The sequence below is a fragment of the Lethenteron reissneri genome, chromosome 65, assembly GCF_015708825.2.
Source record: "Lethenteron reissneri isolate LAM-NWPU_2019-01 chromosome 65, ASM1570882v1, whole genome shotgun sequence".
Lineage (NCBI taxonomy): Eukaryota > Metazoa > Chordata > Hyperoartia > Petromyzontiformes > Petromyzontidae > Lethenteron > Lethenteron reissneri.
This window is the reverse complement of record NC_083843.1, coordinates 8,564,273-8,585,340: the sequence shown is the minus strand read 5'-3', so window position 1 is coordinate 8,585,340 and position 21,068 is coordinate 8,564,273. Positions and strand designations below refer to the sequence as shown.

The 21,068-nt window shown below is 46.8% G+C and overlaps 2 protein-coding genes across 2 annotated transcripts in view; both read right to left on the bottom strand.

Annotated features, from left to right (window-relative positions):
• The window catches only part of AP3M2 (adaptor related protein complex 3 subunit mu 2), a gene marked incomplete at its 5' end in the record, with an annotated part of 280,782 nt that overhangs the window by 20,502 nt on the left and 239,212 nt on the right, over window positions 1-21,068 (bottom strand). The gene's annotated exons all lie outside the window — the stretch shown is intronic.
• LOC133359574 (nuclear factor 7, brain-like) lies at window positions 4,168-19,115 on the bottom strand. The gene is made up of 6 exons (XM_061578019.1): window positions 18,245-19,115; window positions 17,679-17,774; window positions 12,105-12,338; window positions 9,585-9,607; window positions 9,243-9,325; window positions 4,168-4,801 (listed from the first exon to the last, which is right to left on the bottom strand). Exons 1-6 carry the CDS (start codon window positions 18,800-18,802, stop codon window positions 4,257-4,259), a joined length of 1,539 nt encoding a protein of 512 aa, XP_061434003.1. The 5' UTR covers window positions 18,803-19,115; the 3' UTR covers window positions 4,168-4,256.

Genomic DNA, 21,068 nt, shown 5'->3' with positions numbered 1-21,068 from the left:
GGATTTTTCACCGGGGGGGGGGGGGGGGGGGGTCATGTAATGCGAGCGTAAATGGGGTTGCTGCTGGGCTCTGGCTCAATCATACGGCCCGGGGTATTGGGGGCGGAGCCCGGTATGGGGGGCGTGTGGGAGGTGCCGCCGTTCACCTCGGCTCCAATGGGAAGCGAGGTGAATGGAGGTGGAGCCAGCAGGGCAGTATGGGAAGGCCGGATCTGACGATCCGGAAGGGGAGGAGTCAAGGTCACGTGGGAGAGAAGATAAAGAGGGGAGCCCGGAAGAGATTGGGGTCAGTTGATGGAGTGAAGAAGCGGGACCATGTTGGGTGGCCGCCGCGCCATCAGCCACGTGGCTGACGGGGCTTCGGCGGCACACCGTCGGCCAGCGGTGTGCGGAGCGGGGAGGAGCGGAGCGACTGACGGGAGAGGAGCTGACGGGAGAGCGCGTGGGGGGCGCGTGCGAGGAGGAAGAGCGTGCGTGGCACGCGAGAGGAGCGTGCGGGGTACGCGAAAGGAGCGTGCGGGGCACGCGAGAGGAGCATGCGTGGCAGCCGAGAGGAGACGCTGGTCCCTTGTCAGGACCAGCAGGGTGTGAGGACGAGTGGAGGAGCTGAGGAAGCGCGTGCGGGGGCGCGCGCAAGACGACGCTGGTCCGCGGAGACCAGCGGGGTGCGGAGAAAGAACTTGAATTAAAGACCAACGGAGACCAGCAGTGCCTGACGGAGTCTTTTATTACAATAGGATGGGGGGTAGTAGGTTAGGGAGTGGCAGGTGTCGGGTAAGAGAGTGTTGGGTGCAGGTGAGTGGGTGGTGGTCATCATTACCAAGCGTCGTCATTATCATCATCATCTTGCTCTTCATCATCATCCATCAGTCAGGATCCATTCATCATCATAGCTCATGATGACGAGGAACAAGCAAACTGACAGAGTGCAGCAAAAAATAACACGAGATGCGCCATGGAATGTGGCCCAAGGCTACAGACAGCACTTACCTGTGAAGGCGTAGGCTGCAGATTTACTAACTGTGCCAGGGTTTAATATCCGTTAATATAACATCTATACAAACAAAACAACAGCAACCATCCCAAAAAAATACATGTTTACACAAGTCAGTCTCAGCTATGAGAGAGTCACATTCACAGCCTGGATGACAATCTTGACAATAGATTTTCAGATTTAATTTTTTATTCACCAAGAACACATTGACCGTTGACCCACAATACAATGTGATTACAATCTACAGGTAATCCAGAACACAATCAGGTCTATGTAAATTTACGCGATCTAACCCAATAAACCTTTATCATTGATAATATTGGTCGCGAAAGCCTACGTGTTAAAGTCGATTTGTTTAACCAGGTGAGAACTCAAGAAACCAGGATGAGTCTCGGTTGCACGGAGTGATGATAATGATGCTGCTGCTGATGATTCTGTTACTGCTGATAATGATTCTATCATTATTGATGCCAGTTCTACTCCCGATGCTGATGATGGAGCTACTGCTGTTGATGCTGTTACTAATTCTTCTGCTGATGATACTTCTGCTGATAATCGAGTCGAGTTGAATTTTTATTTAACGAGGTAAGAACTCAGGAGATCAGGATGAGTGTCATTGACAAGAAGTGACCTGGGTCACAAAAATGAAAACAGCAAAACAAGTCAAACCTATGCCAGCAATGAAGCAAGTATATAGAAATCTCACCCACATCCCAGAGCACAATGCGATTAGTGTTCACACAATTACACAACTGGTACGAGATAATCAATGCGTCTCAAATCATCTACATGTTGCTAGACACCCTGAGACTCGAGGTTGGGTTCACACCGGATTGGTGTCTCACGTTAAGGAGGGACGCCGTTGTGGCTAGGATATGTTAACTTCCTCGCCTGGTATGCAGGAGGTCATTGGTTGGATTCCGACCCTGACAGTTGCTGGAAATTTGGAGTTTGTGTTGTCTCTATCCCTGTAATAACACAGTGTATTTGTGTTATTAATGCGTGTTGAGACAATATTAGTCGTGTCGTATTGTAAGGTAGATCCTCACTCTAGATATATATCAGGTGCTTAATAACTTTAACCCACTTCAAAGTCAAAACACAGTTCCCATTGTTGTCAGCAGAAGCGTTATCCCATAAATCGAAAGTTGTGGCTTCAGGTCCAAAAGTCTGACAGCAGATAATGAAAATATTAATCAAAACAAACCTTTACGAATAATATTGGTGGCAAAAGACCTCCTACTACTACTAGGTATTAAATGGCTTCTCTCTCTCTATGCCCTGTAAAATAAAACTAGTTTGGGTGGGGGGAGGAGGGGGTCACTCGACCCCTGGTTAAAACAAAAATGCTTTATCCCAGCGACGCTCAGCACACACCACGAGTAGTCCCCCCCTAGTGATGCCATCCCATTCCCACCCGGGATATATCGCCCAACGAGCGAGTGACCACGAGAGGACGGCGCGCGTCACCCCGTAGCGTCACGTGACGCGTGTTCCCAGCACGCCCGCGGTGGAGCTCCGCCCTCTCGGCGTTGAGCGCCACGCGGCGCGAGGGACGATGACGTCAGAGAGAAGCTTGGCTCCCCCCGCCCTCCCCCACCAGTGCGCTAACCACTGCACCACCGCTCCACCCCACACAACGCACATGCTCCTCTATACACTAAAGACAAAGATACCCCCTATAGCAGAGGTCGCAATCGGGTACCCGATACCCGTACCCTACTCGATACCCGGCTACCCGTACCCGGCCGGGTACCCGTTTGCGACCCTGGTGCGGTCGGGTACGGGTACGGGTAGGCCGTGAGTCACTGGTGAGTAACCGTTTGTAACTCATTACCCGATACCCGGCTACCCGTACCTGGCCGGGTACGGGTACTCGTTTGCGACCCTGGTGCGGCCGGGTACAGGTAAGGAATCAAAACCCGTTTGCGACCTCTGCCCTGTAGCCTTAACATACTGTTGGGTCAAGTGCTGCTAATGAGGAGCACCTATGAAGGCCAGCCTGGCAGAGACCCGCCTTTGTATCCCCAGGGGCGATATTTACTGATCGTACCAGGTACTCATTTGAGGCTGAGTCGACCTCGGGGAGACTCAAGACCAATTCAGATAAGTTATCAATGGTGTTGGTAAACCGGTCATGGGCCTCCTCTAGGTCGTCTCAGCCTAAAATAAGTACCTGGTACAATGTGTAAATATCGCCACTTGGGAAACAAAGGCGGCCAGGCGTGATGGTGGCCACCCACACCCTCGTGTGAAGTGCCGGCCTTTTTAGGTGCTCACTAACAGCACTTGCCCGTACAGTCTGTTAAGGCTATACGGGGATAGTTCTCTTTGTATCTGTGTGTGTATGTTTCTGTTTGTGAGTGTATTTGTGTGTGTATGTACATGTGTCTACCTGTTTGTGTGTCTGTGTGTTTGTCTATCTGTGTGTGTGTCTGTGTAGTCTTAACAGACTGTTGGGGCAAGTGCTGTTTGCTAGTAGCACCTATGAAGGCCGGCACTGTGGCACACGAGGGGGTCGGTGACCAGCACCACGCCCGACCCGCCTTTGTCTCCCCAGTGGCGATGTTTGCACATCGCAGCAGGTACTCATTTGAGGCTGAGTCGACCTAGGGGAGAGCCTGGACCGATACCGAATATCGTCACTGGTGTTGGTGAACCGGTCATGGGCCTCCCCTAGGTCGACTCAGCCTGAAAAAATAGTTCCTGGTACGGTGTGTAAAGATCACCACTGGGGAGACAAAGGCGGCCGGGCGTGGTGTTGGCCACCCACCCCCTAGTGTGCTATGCCGGCCTTCATAGGGGCCGTCCATAAATGACGTCACGCGATTTCTGATCCCCCCCCCTCAAATATGACGTCACAAAGCTCTGCCCCCCCCCCCCAAAAAAAAATAAAACATGCCTAAAATAGCTTTAAACTATTGTCATTGTAGTGCATATTTAATGTGGCGCTGCACTCTGATGTTGTAGGAGAAAACATTTATTAAAAAGTCTATTTAATTAAGTAGAACGTGTTGTCTATATTCATTTAAAGTTACTCATTTTGACGTGACGTCACATTTCTCAACGCCCCCCCCCCCATCGTCACAAATGTCTAACCCCCCCCCCCAGGTGCGTGACGTTATTTATGGACAGCCCCATATGTGCTCGCTAACAGCCCTTACCCCAACAGCCTGTTAAGGCTACACGGGGGATCTGTGTCTTTGTGTGCGTGAGTCTGTGCGTTGCGCCCGTTCCTCTGCGCTGCTCACACTCCGTGCTCTCAGGACACACGACTCAGATCCAGAATCCTCACTGAGCTACCAACACCCACCCACAGTGCGGGGTAGAGCGGTTGACTAAACGAGTGGTGGACGGAGTGCAGCAGCTCCATGGAGTCGGCGCGGTAAAACGACAGCAGCCCCGCCTCCCAGTGCAGGTGACACCCGACTCTCCGGGGAGGATCCCTCACCGGCACTGAGGTCACTACACCACCATGAAGCACTGAGCAGCTGTTGTTGTTTTTATATAAAACCCAAGATGAGTCGTTCCTTCCCAGGCTGCACTCTTTACCACCCCCTTTCCGTGCGATCGTCCCGTACGCGACACCAACCTCACAGCCCCCCGTCACACCCCCCACGTCCACCTCCCAGTAGTGCTGACCCGACGAGAAGCTCTCGGAGCACAGGGCTTGTGCATAGCGATCAAAGCGGTGCGGGTGATCGGGGCGACCCTGGGAGACAGCGGTCAGCGTCACCGTCCTGAGGTCCGAGGAAATCTGGAGGTTGTTGCAGGCCGAGTTTGGGTCCACAGTCGGTGAGCGTCCGTCTGCAGTAACGATAATCACAGTAGCCGTGTAACAACAGCACCACTATAACAACAGCACTCGTGCACTAACACGCACGTACACTACAATAGAGCATTTTTCGATTTAAAGCTTTCGTGACTGCAGGGATTCATCTTCTTGGTTCTTTCGGTAAAGTCACGTAGAAGGGAAGTAATAAAATAATAAAAATAAAACATAATAAAACAATTACAATTATTTTATTACTTCCCTTCTACGTGACTTTACCGAAAGAACCAAGAAGATACAATAGAGCAATTCATAATGAGCATTGTTATACAACGTTGTAATGCGTAGCTATCGGTGTGATGACATGTAACGGGCACTTTGTCAATCCACTGCTGGATGAGGGCCTCCCTACACCGTGCGGGTCGCGGGGGATGTTTGACCATACTTCACCACGCTGGTCACCGCGTGTTTGTGGAGGCAGGTGGCGCGGCTGGCGAGAGCACAGAAGTACAGTACAGCAGTGCGTTTGTCTGCCCCGTCATCTACATTTTTAAAAGTCGAGCTTCAGTTCGATATTCACTGTGTAATAGATGTAAAACATGTGATGATACCATCAAAATGTGAACTGCTCTATATATTCTAATGTAAGGCTGAAAACTTAAAAGATATTAAATTCTCCCAACATGTATTTGTTAAAATGTTTTAATTGAAATAGAACGATCAAAGATAGAACAATTGTTAAGTTTTTTCGGTAAAGTCACGTAGGTAAAATAATAATAATAATAAAATAATAATAAAATAATAATACAATAATAAAATATAAATAATAATAAAATAATAGCGGCAAAATAATATTGAAATAATAATAAAATAAAAATTGCTAATACAACAATAATAATTAAATTAAATATTGATAAACTAATATTTATAAATAATAAAATAATAATAAGATGTTTTTATAATAAAATACTATCGAAATAATAATAAAATAAAATAGTATTAACTAAATGGTAAAATAATAAAATTAACTAATAATAAAATAATAATAAAATAAAGTGATACAGTAATTTTAGCTGTGACGGTCCCACCTGAAGACGGAGACTTGTGTTGCCTTCGAAACGTCGTGATTGAATTGAGTTATTTTCATTTATTATTATTTTATTTTATTATTATATTTTACCAACGTGACTTTACCGAAACAACCTAAGAGTATGAATCCTTGCAGTCACGAAAGCTTCAAATCTAGAATTAATTGTTAAGTTAAATCAATAAAGTTCTAATAATAAAAATTTCAACATTCCAATAAGAAAGTAAGAGGACTTTCCAAAAATCGCAGCCTTTGCGATTTGCTAATCGCATTGTTTCAAATTGCGACTTCGATTTGAAATCGATTAATCGTTCAGTCCCCTGTGCGGTAGTGCCCGTGGGAGGCAGTGGATCACAGCAGCGTGGATATCAACACCGCCGCAGCGTCTCTGTGTGTGTACAACAAACACAAACATCTCCCGTGTGTCACCTTTCACAGACTGTAGGGGCAAGTGGTGTTGGTGAGCACCTGTGAAGGCCGGCACGGCACACGAGGTGTGTGTGTGATAGTGTAGTGGTGTACACTCGTGTGTGTATGTGTGTGTGATAGTGTAGTGATGTACACTCGTGTGTGTGTGTGTGATAGTGTAGTGATGTACACTCGTGTGTGTGATAGTGTAGTGATGTACACTCGTGTGTGTGTGTGTGTGATAGTGTAGTGATGTACACTCGTGTGTGTGTGTGTGATAGTGTAGTGATGTACACTCGTGTGTGTGTGATAGTGTAGTGATGTACACTCGTGTGTGTGTGATAGTGTAGTGATGTACACTCGTGTGTGTGTGTGTGATAGTGTAGTGATGTACACTCGTGTGTGTGATAGTGTAGTGATGTACACTCGTGTGTGTGTGTGTGTGATAGTGTAGTGATGTACACTCGTGTGTGTGTGTGTGATAGTGTAGTGATGTACACTCGTGTGTGTGTGTGTGTGTGATAGTGTAGTGATGTACACTCGTGTGTGTGTGTGATAGTGTAGTGATGTACACTCGTGTGTGTGTGATAGTGTAGTGATGTACACTCGTGTGTGTGTGTGATAGTGTAGTGATGTACACTCGTGTGTGTGTGTGTGATAGTGTAGTGATGTACACTCGTGTGTGTGTGTGTGTGTGATAGTGTAGTGATGTACACTCGTGTGTGTGTGTGTGTGATAGTGTAGTGATGTACACTCATGTGTGTGTGTGATAGTGTAGTGATGTACACTCATGTGTGTGAGATAGTGTAGTGATGTACACTCGTGTGTGTGTGATAGTGTAGTGATGTACACTCGTGTGTGTGATAGTGTAGTGATGTACACTCGTGTGTGTGTGTGTGATAGTGTAGTGATGTACACTCGTGTGTGTGTGTGTGATAGTGTAGTGATGTACACTCGTGTGTGTGTGATAGTGTAGTGATGTACACTCGTGTGTGTGTGATAGTGTAGTGATGTACACTCGTGTGTGTGTGTGTGTGATAGTGTAGTGATGTACACTCGTGTGTGTGATAGTGTAGTGATGTACACTCGTGTGTGTGTGTGTGTGATAGTGTAGTGATGTACACTCGTGTGTGTGTGTGTGATAGTGTAGTGATGTACACTCGTGTGTGTGTGTGTGTGTGATAGTGTAGTGATGTACACTCGTGTGTGTGATAGTGTAGTGATGTACACTCGTGTGTGTGTGTGATAGTGTAGTGATGTACACTCGTGTGTGTGTGATAGTGTAGTGATGTACACTCGTGTGTGTGTGTGATAGTGTAGTGATGTACACTCGTGTGTGTGTGTTTGATAGTGTAGTGATGTACACTCTGTGTGTGTGATAGTGTAGTGATGTACACTTGTGTGTGTGATAGTGTAGTGATGTACACTTGTGTGTGTGATAGTGTAGTGATGTACACTTGTGTGTGTGATAGTGTAGTGATGTACACTTGTGTGTGTGATAGTAGAGTGATGTACACTCGTGTGTGTGATGGTGTAGTGATGTACACTCGTGTGTATGTGATAGTAGAGTGATGTACACTCGTGTGTGTGATAGTGTAGTGATGTACACTTGTGTGTGTGATAGTAGAGTGATGTACACTCGTGTGTGTGATAGTTTAGTGATGTACACTCGTGTATGTGATAGTGTAGTGATGTACACTCGTGTGTGTGATGGTGTAGTGATGTACACTCGTGTGTGTGATAGTGTAGTGATGTACACTCGTGTGTATGTGATAGTAGAGTGATGTACACTCGTGTGTGTGTGTGTGTGATAGTTTAGTGATGTACACTCGTGTGTATGTGATAGTAGAGTGATGTACACTCGTGTGTGTGATAGTGTAGTGATGTACACTCGTGTGTGATAGTTTAGTGATGTACACTCGTGTGTGATAGTGTAGTGATGTACACTCGTGTGTGTATGTGATAGTAGAGTGATGTACACTCGTGTGTGTGTGTGTGATAGTGTAGTGATGTACACTCGTGTGTGTGTGATAGTGTGGTGATGTACACTCGTGTGTGTGTGTGATAGTGGAGTGATGTACACTCGTGTGTTATAGTGGAGTGATGTACACTCGTGTGTGTGTGTGATAGTGTAGTGATGTACACTCGTGTGTATGTGATAGTGGAGTGATGTACACTCGTGTGTTATAGTGGAGTGATGTACACTCTTGTGTGTGATAGTTTAGTGATGTCCACTGTGTGTATGCGCTATACATGAACATTGATAAATGATCGTGGGGAGCGGTAGCACAGTGCTTAGCGCAGTGACCCGATTTTTAGTCTTGCTCACGGCCAACACCAGTGACGATTATCGCACTCGGTCCTGGGTCTCCCCTAGGTCGACTGAGCCTCAAATGAGTACATACTGCGGTGTGTAAACATCGCCACTTGGGAGACAAATTCGGTCGGGCGTGGTGCTGGCCACCCACCCCTCGTGTGCCGTGCCGGCCTTCATAGGAGCTCGCTAACAGCACTTGTCTTTGTGTTCTTTTGTAATTAACTTATTGCCTGTGTAGTGATTTGCACGGGCAACTCAGCTCATGCCTTGGTCTGGCTGTCGAATAGAACCTAAAGTTGCCTTTGATTCTGAGAGCTTCAGGCTGTAACACCGAATCCTGAGAATCCTCAAGGTCTTCGATTCTGTATCTGCACACGAGGGGGTTGGTGGCCAGCACCACGCCCGTCCGCCTTTGTCTCCCCAGTGGTTATGTTTACTACACACCGCACCAGGTACTCATTTGATGCTGCATCGATCTAGGGAAGGCCATGGACGGGTTCAGATAATGCATCACTGGTGTATTCTGTGAGTGAGAATCGAACTCGGGTAGCCGGATTCATAGCGGAGCATGCTAACCACTACACCACCGCTCTGCAACATGTACGATCACAATTATACGCGCAATAATACACACGCACACGTGACGAGAGTTCGTGGAACTCACACATGAACGCCAGCTGGTTCCTTATCGAGGCGATGTCTTCTTCCTTGGGACATGGAGGTGGAGTTCCCTTCTGAGCGCCTCTCCTGTGAGACCAGAACCAGCAGTGACTCACACAGCCCGTGTCTTACACAGCACCAACACACACAGCACCATCACAGTATCATCATCACAGCATCATTCACAGCATCATCACACCATCACAGAGCAAGTGCCTTACACAGCATTATCACATACAGTATAATCGATCACAGCATCATCACACACAGCATCATCCACTCACACACACATCACACACAAGGCGTCACCCACTGTGTGAATCTGTGCAAGTTCATGAGTCCATACCGGTTTGTCTCCTTCAGGTGAACCTGCAGGAGTCAGACACAGGGCAGGGGGCACGAGTCAGTTCACCTCCAGCCACGTTAACCACACGGTGATTGGTAGACGCGATGATCTGGGCTGTGCTCAGCCATTCGCGTATTCCAGTGTTGTTGGTTGTAAACAAGGCAAAGCCGTGGACTCGTTCGGACTCGATGGTTCTCATCAGCAAAGTGTGGCCTCGAAAACCGTGACCACATGGTACCCGATGTCATGGGAAAGAGGCGTCCATAGCACTCGATATCGAGTCACAGTGATTGTGACCCAACATTCAAAATAATGATCAATCTCTGGGTTTGTTTCACATTTCTGAGACTCATCAGCAGTCGGTGCTAAACTACAAATGCTTCTAACTTTACTGATGTTAAAGGTGCTTCTCTTTTCAGTTTTACTAAATGTTGGTCTATATTTGGTTACACGAATGATCAAAATTTAGCATCAAGTAGCCTCAATCTGTGGTACATTACAGGACCATGCTGTTACGGTTTTTAATGCCAACATCTGCATACATTACCAACCATTTATTAACTCGTGGGATTTGTGTGTTAATCGTTTATTTATTCTTTGGAAATTCAGCGATAATTTTCATTTTTGTCAAAATATAGCATGGGCTATAGGTTGTGTTGAAGGTACAAGTTGTGTTATCCTGTGCTTTGTGATATATCGCATGTGGCACATTTATAAATGCACAGGCAATCCTCGATTTACGAACACCGGCACTTACGAAACAGCTTCCTTGAAATATATATATTTTACATTGACTTAAAACGCAAACTCACACTTGCAAACTAAACTCCAGAACTATTTTTTCAGCGGAGCGATCCTCCTCGAGATGTAATGAGTCAGCTGCACGCTCGGAGTGAGTGTGTGTTCATGTGTGTGCGCCCGCGGTCAAACATGTCGAGCGGTATTATCTTTACATCGGTTGCATAACGCTGTGTGGAAGCTACCTGGTCTGTCGTTCCACACGAAGCTTCAGGTCTTCTTTGCCACAGTCATGCCCTCCCTTCTCTACACTTGCGAAACGTGGACCCCCCTAATGGAACATCTTCGCCGGTTAGAAACATTTAGGCTGGCCTGCCTACGATCCATCCTGGGTTTAACCAAGCTGGATTGTGTGAGGAGCTCACAAATCCTTGAAAGATCTGGACAAAGTCCCATTGGTGAGCTCCTCCAGCAGGCAAGGCTGGGTCATCTAGACCATATGCCCAGCGACCGCATGCCTAAACAGCTTTTGTTTGGCCGGATAGGGGCGGCTAAATGGGCGTGTCTCGAGCTAGAGAAGAGATGGAGTGATGTGGTACAAGAGGATGTGGAGCTGAGTGGACTTGCTGATGACTGGTACTAGCGGTGTTAAGATTGGCCTCTGTGGAAGAGGCTCATGAAGGATGCTACTGGGTAGTTGGAGGCAGTGACGCTCCAACAACAATGGAGGGCAGAGAACCGACACTCACAACAACGAGCGGAGTGCCGGGTGGCTAATGCCCAGCAAGTTGGCACAGTAGGGGGCACAGGTGGTGCATTGGCCAGTCATCTCAGTTAGTTCACCCGTGGCACCTGGGTTTGCCCCGTGACCTCCTGCCGGCGGACGTTCAACACTTCACGTGGCCTCAACGTGGACATAACCTGGCACAAGCGCCGTGGTGATGTTACAGCCACTTAGTGGCGAATGGCGGTTGTTATTGTGTGGGGAGTGGTAGTGCAATGGTTAGCGTGCTGCACTATCAACCCGGTAACACGAGTTCTATTCACCCTCACAACCAACACCAGTGGCAATTATATGAATGGGCGCTGGGCCTCCCCTACGTTGACTCAGCCTCAAATGAGTACCTGGTTCGGTGTGTAAACATCGCCACTGGGGAGTCAATAGTGGTCAATGGTGGCCGGGCATGGTGCTCCCCACTCACTCCCTCGTGTGCCGTGCCGGCCTTCATAGTTGCTCCTCTACAACAGTCTGTTCAGGCTCTATGGCACATTGTTATCATTGGAGTGTGTCTGTGTGTGTACGTCTGTGTGTGTGCACGCATGCCCCGTGTGTGTGTCTTTGTTGTGTCTGTCAGTGTATATTTGTCTTGTGTGTGAGTTTGCGCGTGACCCATGTGTGTGTGTGTGTTCAATTGTAGTGACTCATTGCGCCCCTTCTAACAAGCAAGACAGGATCAGGACTCAAGGTAAGTAAAAATAAAACCGATTTTTTTTTTCAATTTATATCACTTTATCTTACGTGTTATATACTATACAATTATTTGACAGTGTTACATGATAATGTACAATATTTATTCTTATTTATTAGTTTAACAGTACTTCAATTTTTTGTTGAGCTATAAGACATTTCATAACACCGACTGTATCGGCATTTAAATAGAGTACATTGTTGTGTTCTGACTTACGAATGGGGCTGATGAACGAGTTGTGTTGGTAAGTCGAGGACTGTCCGTAATGAACACGTGAACTGGGGCACTCGCCCTGGCTCCCTGAGTGCTCTACCTGCAGGAACGTGAGCGAGTCCCTCTCCTCCTGCAGAGCGCGCAGGCGCGTGGCTGCTGCCTGCAGCTCGTTGATCTCGCGCTCGTAATGAGCGACGTTCTCCTCGATCTGGGACAGCAGCTCGCTCCCCTTCATGTCCACGTGTTCCAGCGTCGCCCTCTCGTCCTCATCCAGCGTCGCTCTCATGCGGGTGAACTCGTCTGAGATGCCAGCCTTGGTCTGGGCCATGGAATCCTGCAAGGGGTGTGCGATGGATTCTATCAATTCGTATTCCATGCTTTAAGACCAAAGTCACATTGTTTTCCAGTTACTCCAAACCTTTTTTCCCCTGCCTTCTTTTCTGTGGACTCATCCCATTGAACAGGTCGATAACTTTAGAGGTATCTAGGTGCCATCTTACCCTTAACATTGATCATATCGCCAGTAAGATAAAAAAAAAAACGAAATCCTCTTTAAATATACACATTGTCTCACCTCGGCTCCATCTTCATGTAGTCCAAGCTGCCATCCTCCCCACCTTTGACTCCTGTGACATCATCGACTGCCGAGCCTCTTGTTCCATTATACCACCTGACCGCCCGCTTTGACCTTGATGCCTCCATATCAGCACATTATGCCAACCTCTGTATCACCTCCAATTTGTCCCCACTGGATACATTTATAGACCACCAATAGGCTGTCTTCATTCTAATATTCCTTTAAAACAAATCCGCCAAATATGTAAGGACCTCCTAACTCCGCAAATTCCTTGTCGCAATCTGTTCTCGCTAAAATTACCATATATTAAAACTAGGTTCTGTGACGCGTTCTTCCACGCTGCTGTTACTACCCCACATTACTGGAGTGTCCTTGCCTATCAGCCTAGGCTGGGCTCCCACCCCAGCCTCCAACACAATTAGAGGGCTGCGTAATGATTGAGATATGAACCAGTGCTGGACTCTACCTTCACCAACCTGCACTGACCCACGCAACTAAATATGGCCAACTAGCCTCAAAGATCAACGCGATGTTGCGGAACCTTCGTCCAGAAGTGTATTAGTGAGGATCTGTAAATTATTTACAAAAACAGATGAGCACACGATTCACCTTCTTCATATATTTATCTCTGCACATCACCAATAAAAGTATTTTGTACACAATCTATTGGCCCCACGGCCTTTTGGGACTGCTTTATTTTATCAGTACAGGCAGACCTCGTTAAATGCTCAATATGCTTCCTGAAGAAGTGAGCGCTTATCGAATCAGCGCTAAAAGGGGTCATTATGCTATTGTATATATGGGGATGCGTTCCCGTCAGCGTTCTTTCTTTCGGATGACCAATATATGAGGGCTTCATTGGGGTATCGGTAAAAGCACCAATCTAGATTTGAAGTTTTCGTGACTGCAGGAATCCATACTCTTTGGTTCTTATGGCAAAGTCACGTAGGTATAAAATAAAATAAATCACGACGTTTCAGGCGCAACACAAGCATCCGTCATCAGGTGCGACAACCACAGCAAGAAACATTTGCTGAAGCGGGTGAGAGGGCTGCCGTGACAAGAGGATATATCGGTAAGAGAAGGGGGAGGAGCAAGGGGGGACAGATAGAGAGGGGGGGTAGGGGGAGGGGAGCGCTGCGAGAGCGTTAGGGGACGAGCAGACGTGATGCCAGTGGGGGGAAGTGGGCGGGGTTGGAGTGGGAGGCTGAAGAAACTGGAGAAGCGGATATAAAGGCAACAACCATAAAGCAGTTAATGTTTTACCTGGTTAATAACATCCTTCCAATGATTGCTCAATTTGTAACCATCTTCTCGGTTGAAGTTATGTCTATGTTTATATATCTGGATGGCTTCATGAACAAACCTTTGATAGTTGCCCGAAGGTTTGCAGAGTTCCTTGGTCTTCGGAAAAAACAATATCAGCAAAGACGAGTGTTCTGAACTCGCAAAATTGAAAAAGAGAGATGGCATAGTCATCCTCTCGGCCGACAAGGGCAATGCTACTGTCATCATGCATAAAACCACATACAACAACAAAATCCAGGACCTTCTTAATGATGGCAGTTACACCAAAATCAACAAAGATCCTACTAACCGCCTGGCTACAAAAACCAACAATATCATTACCAGTTCGACTTCTCTAATCGAACCATTCAAATGGCTCTCCCTAAAACCTGCCACTAGACCACCCAGATTCTATGGTCTTCTTAGAATCCATAAAGAAGGTACTCCACTTCGGCCCATCGTTTCCACTATCAATTCACCTACCTACAAACTGGCCCGTTTTCTGTCTGATACCTTGCTTCCATTCACTGCCAAGACTACCTCAGCAGTACATAACTCAGCTCACTTGGTCTCTCTAATCAAGGGCATTTCACTGTCCCCAGATGATTTTCTCGTCAGCTTTAATGTAGTTTTTCTGTTCACCAAGGTTCCTGTGCCTGACACCTTAGCAATAATTGAAGATTTAGTCCAACATAGACTGAATCCTGATGTTCCTACTCTGGTTAGGCACTGCCTTACCAACACTTACTTCACCTGGAATGGTACTTTCTACAAACAAAATGAAGGTACTCCTATGGGTTCCCCCTTATCACCAGTGATAGCGAATGCTTTCATGGAGAAATTTGAAACAGATGCCATCCATACTCATTGTTTTTTTCGGTGAAGTCACGTATGTGGAAATAAAATAAAATTTAAATAAATAAAATAAAGTTAGATTTAAATAAATCACGACGTTTCGAGCACAAGCACTCATCATCAGGTGGAAATGGAGTAAAACAGATAGCAAAGAGTGACCAACGTAGAAGTAATAAAAATATGGCACACAGAAGATCTGATGATGCAGCAGTGATGAGAAATAAACTGGCACTAGATGAACACATGCAGTAAGGAAAACAACAGGCAAATGAAAAGTGTCTTGTTGTTCAGAACTATGGAAGGAACCGGAAAGAGAGTAAGACCTCACACAGAATGGATTGATGACATTAAAGATTGGTGCCAGAACGATGGGGCACTACTAGAGCATATTGGCACAAGACAGAGACAGGAAAGTGGAAACCAATGACGACATGGGCAGTAGACACTAGGGGCTATCTGCCCATGGATCGTCATGATGGTGATCACCAGGTAGGGCAGTGGTGGTGTGGTGGTCATCAAACTGTTTGGTGAGTAATTTATGAATGGGTGCTGGGCTGTCTTCACCAACCCACATTGACCAACTTGGTAAAATATGGTTAAGCAATCTGTGTGCTTGTCGGTTGTGGAAAGGCCTCAATGTTACACTGGTTTCACAAAAGGTGTAATTTATCCATAAGAGGTTTTTTGTGTCCAAACATAACGTACATACATGTAAATTACATATGTTTATTAACTGTGAATAACCCAACCAATAATATAGAAAATTGTAATTTGTATAAATACATGACCCCCCCCCCCATCCCCTGGTCTTCGTAACTGATTAGCTCACAAATGATGACATCGCATTTATCTCTCTCCACAATTTTGGCTGTGGCCTGATGAAGCTGGTTGAAATTACCGGGGAAACATCATTCTCGAATTGTAAATGTGGGTTTACTCTCCAACAAACCGGTGTGCTGAACTAGTAACAAATTAGCATGTTTTGTTTAAGTGACAAACTTTACTAATTGGCTGTGTTGGGTGGTGGCGGGTTTAATGACGCATTTATATTTTCACGATCTAACCCCAAGAAACCTCAATTTTGGATAATATTAGTCGCAAAAGTGTTAAACTGGTGTAAATTATTATTACCATCACAAATTGACTCGATGGATACAAATCAATCATTAACAGGCCAATGTGTAGTGATGCTCATGATACATCACCGGGCAACTCTGTTCTGGGTTCCACTCCATGCCAAGAGCAGGCCACCGAGATGAGAATGCCTGAGATCGGCCTAAATTGTGCGTCCAGGTCAGCCTCTGCCTGCCTCTGGGCCACCTCCAATAGCGAGGAAGGCCATCAATGATTCCACGCAGAGCTCTGGTGTGATAAGCCAACATGTCAGCCTATGTAATGTATCCACAGAGCCAGATCCTCCTGGCTGTGACTGCTTCAAACAGCGGCTGTCGTGCTGTTCATCGATGGACTCCGGTATTTGAGAAAATCTCGCAGAGTGAATGTGAAGTCTCCATTGCAAGCTACACTGGTCAAAGGCGTCAAGTTCTCTATATGATGAAATGCTCTCTTGTATGTTATATATTTGGTTAGAATATAAATCCATGCGGTTGATAGCAACGAGGCTCAGACCCAATTTCTTGCAGAAATATTAAAGTATACGCAATTGTCTTCTTGGTTCTTTCGGTAAAGTCACGTAGAAGGGAAATAATAAAATAATAAAAATAAAACATAATAAAATACAATTCTCACGACGTTTCGGCCACAACGCAAGCAGCCGTCCTCAGGTGAAGAACAGGGCTGTCGGAATGACAGTGTCTGAATGAACACCACCAAGCTTGCCAGCGTATATTTAAGCTGGGTTAGAGGAGGAGGGAGCCTTGACAAAGGAATTTGATACGCAAATGATGAATCCCTGCAGTCACGAAAGCTTTAAATCGAAAAATATACGCAATTGCATTATTATCGGTTGCCTCATTCGCACGACACCAAGATGAAGCAATTAATACATCACAATGAACGCAAACTGCAATGCAAGTGAAGCCAGTTTTAACATTTCATTATTTATGCATTGTCTACTTTATACTTGTGTAATGACGTCGGAGACACTGACTTTGAGGGTTTATTTATTTCTTGACCTTTTCACAGCGTCGGCTCGATGACACAGTCACGACTTGAAAACATAACTACGACTGACTATACAGCAACGACGGACTATATAGCGATGACTGACGACGCAGTGACGGCAGCAATGACAATGATGACAGCATCGACCCCGATCCCCACGGCAGCCCAGAACCCCGCTTCTCGCCCCCTTTTATCCTCCAGCGTTGCCCATGCCACCACCCCTGCCCACGCCCGCTTCTCAAACTCTCTCGCAGGTTTCTGAAGATTCCATCGTTCCCCTCTTTGTTTCCTGGCCTGGTGTGGTTACTAGTCATATATACTGTCTCTGTTGTTACCACTCGTTACCTATAATGTCTCCACACCTGAAGCTTACAACTCGTGGTCGCTAGTCCACGCACTGTCTCTACGTTTGGATGCATGACGAGACGTTTTCCCTTCATTACCTGTAATATCTCTTCAAGTCATCTCTTGTGTTCTAGAATTAAAGAGCTAAGATTTTATATTATATTTTATCACAATCTTTACTTGTTTTAAGTGTTAGTTTTTAATCCAATAAATCGTTGCCCCATGCACTTTTATTTTATCAAACCCATAAAAAGTATTTCGAGTTATCCCGTATACGTCTTTGCAGTGGTACTAGAAATTAACTTTTTGTCATAAACGATGCATTTTAATATCCACATTCAAGCAGCAATTTACATCATGTATTGCTCTTTCCTATTACACTGACGCCTCACGACGTTCGCTTGAATCTACGGAGTTGTCCTCACAGGAAGTCACAGATTCCACGGAGGGTGAAGGTCACAAGATAACAGAGCCCACGCGTCGTACCTGCACGTCCTTGCGAGCGGCTTTCATCCGTCCCACGGACGCCTCCGCCTTCTTCCGCTTCTCCTCCACCGCTCGCGTCTCCTCTCCGACTTCACTCTGTAAGAGACAAAGTCACCAGAGGAGACTCCACTCCCTGAGCGGCCCCCCTCTCAGCCACGCTCCACAGGGAGCACTCCACAGTGATGGCTCTATAATTGTCCACCAGAAGAGTGCTCAGTTTGTCGGGCTGGACTGACTTAGCCTATAAGCAAGTAGGCAAGGCGCAGTGATGAGAATAACTTCCCGGAATTTTTGATTGAATGAGATGTGGAAGTTGCGAATTTGTCAGCTTGACTCCTGGTATGGTAGAGGCCCCATCAGGGGACAGGGACATGATCGTTCAACACAACAGCTCTTCACTTCATTAGCAACATCCAATCACGGCCTTCCTCCAGCACGGCTCACCCAAAAAGCGTCAAACCACCCTCCTCCTTCTTACACTCCAACTCTCGTCCCTTCCTTTCCCTGCCAAAACCGAATGGCTACCTTGAACTGAAGCGATCCCATTCTCACACTGAGGTACTCACCTTCCGTGTCTCATGCTCATCCTCCAGTGTGACGGCATCATGCCCTCTATGTTCTCCGATAATGGTACAGGTCATGCACACCAGACTCGCGTCCTGCTTGCAGTAGAACATGAGCTCCTGTTTATGCTTCTTGCATCTTCTTTCCTCCAGGCTGACAATGGGAGCCACCAGGACGTGGTCCTTCAACTTGGGGTTATTCATGTGAGGCTTCAGGTGGGACTCACACAGGGACATCTCACACCTGAGGCAGGTCTTCACTGCAGGAGTCTCCCCATCATCACAGCCGTCACAGAAGACAACTGCGGCCATCCTCTCTACAACTCTGAGCTGCTCCACCAGGTTGGCGAGCGCCACGTTCCTCTTCAGCTGGGGTCGCTCAGGGAAGGCCGCTCGGCACTGCGGGCAGCTGAAGCTGCTCGCTGTTTCCCAAGCACCGTCCAGACACCGGAGGCAGAACGAGTGTCCGCAGCTCAGCGTGGAGGGGCAGTCAAACGTGCGCAGGCAGATGGGGCAGCTCAGCTCACTGTCGACACAATCACTGGGAGACGCGCTCGCCATGGCCCATGGCTTCACTCGGACTCAGTCGCTCGCCACGGCTCACAGAGGAGCTATCGCAGAAGCAGCAGCTCACACAGCGGAGACGAACAAGGAAATGAACTTGACTTCACCTGCAGTTAAGTTATAAATACCTCGAGACACGCCCTGGAATGTTCCACACGGCGGCTGGGCTCACCTGTGTAGACGTGGCGTTACAGTCACGCACTGTGTAATAGCTAAACCTGATTTTTGTGTTTAGTTTGTTGTCCTTCCCCTGCACTTCGAATTAGCACGGTTGGCTACGTACGGTGTGGAAGAAGTTCAACATACATAACTTTGACCGGTCTCAAGTGATATAATAGTTGTACAAACAAAACTCATCAGCAGCAGCAGCAACCCGGGACACAGCGATAATGGTTTGTCCCACAGGCTGATTGACCGGCTAGGTCAGGCTGTGTGCATTGCACACAGTGGAACCGCACCTTGTGCAAACATTCTGATGTTAAAGGTTAACTTGTTTTTATTCCCATCTGTGTCTTTATCCAATTTTTTTCTTGCAAGGCCTGTTTGTTTAAGCTTCACAGTCTGTAATCGTCTTCCACCTTTATCAACTAATAGTTAACTACTGGCTTCATGCGACCTCTGTTCATCTGTCAAATATATTTTAGTTTTTTTAATCCTACCACACCGTTTTATTCTGGGTGGACGGTGGTTTTATGTATGTTGAACTTCTTTCACAGCGTACATAGTCAACCATGCTAATCGGAGGTGTGTGGGTGAGTGAGTGGGTGAGTGTGTGGGTGAGTGGGTGTGTGTGGGTGAGTGGGTGAGTGTATGTTGAAATTATTTCTCAGCGTACGTAGCCACTCGTGCTAATCGAAGGTACGAGCGAGTGAGTGGGTGGTGGTGAAGATTGAGTGAGCGAGTGGAGTGGTTATTTGGTGAGAGGGGAAACAGATGGGCAGGGGGATGGTGTGAAGGGTGGGCGAGCGGGCGGTGAGGGAGGGCTGGAGGGAGGGTGGCTGGGAGAGCGTGCGGTTGAGTGGCTGGGTCCCTGGGTGGGTGGCCTCACGCATTACCACAGCGAACAGCCTCTGGCTAAACAAACATCGTCTTTCGTTTAAGCGCAATATCGGTATGACTATCACTGTATATTTTCCTAATATGCATTAAAAAAATCTTGCCCATCGTTTAAAATCATCATCACGTAAACAAGTCTTCATCACCTATTATTGTCAAATGTTGACATTTTAAATCCTGGACTCGCTGAGTTTGGCAGATTCTATAAAAAAATAAAAAAATAAATTTCACAAGGTAAGGCCCACTGAGCTACGTAGCTCTTATTCCCAAAGGCGACCTGGCCACAAATGAAAGCCCAGCGAAGTGGCTTTTCCCGTGGACATTTTCTCAGCCAAATACTCTAAACGCGCGATGTGGATTCTAAATGTCGAGGGGAGAGCAGAGGGAGCGGAGAAAAATCCACAGGACCACGACGAGAGAGACATGCAAATTCCAAATATACAGCAGCAGGCATCAGGGTCGGGGTCAAACCCACGACCGCATGTATACCAGGCGAGGTAGTTAACATCTCCTAGCCACCGTGATGATGAGAGAGAGACACGCAGACTCCAAATATACAGTAGGCGTCAGGGTCGGGATCGAACCCACGACCTCTTGTGTACCAGGCGAGGTAATTAACATCTCCGAGACACCGGGATGATGATGATGAGAGAGAGAGACACGCAGACTACAAATATACAGTAGGCGTCAGGGCCGGGATCGAACCCACGAGCTCCTGTATACCAGGCGAGGTAGTTAATTTCTCAGAGCCACTGCAGCTTGATGTAAAAAAAAATTACAGAGCAGCCACGATGAACAAGCAAACAACCTGACTTCACCTGCAGTTCAATTATGAACACCACGAGACGCGCCCTGAAATGTGCCCTGCGGCAGCCCTGCTCACCTGTGTAGACGTGGCGTTACATTCACACACACACAGTGTCAGGGAGTAAGAGTCGCAATTGATATATTTTGCAAAAACCCCACGGTAACCATGAACACGGTGATGTTTTTTCCCACAGACAAGTTACACCAGATAGGGTGAGGCTGGGTTTCTTCAGAGTAAACTGCACGTTGTAAATTCTTATTAAAGTTTTAAAGTTATACGTCGGCTTTCGCAAAGCAATATTATCCGAAATTTTTTGTATTTTAGGTTAGATCGCGTAAATATAAAAGTGTCGTTAAATCCGCCACTACCTGACACAGCCAATGCATTACAGTTTGTCAC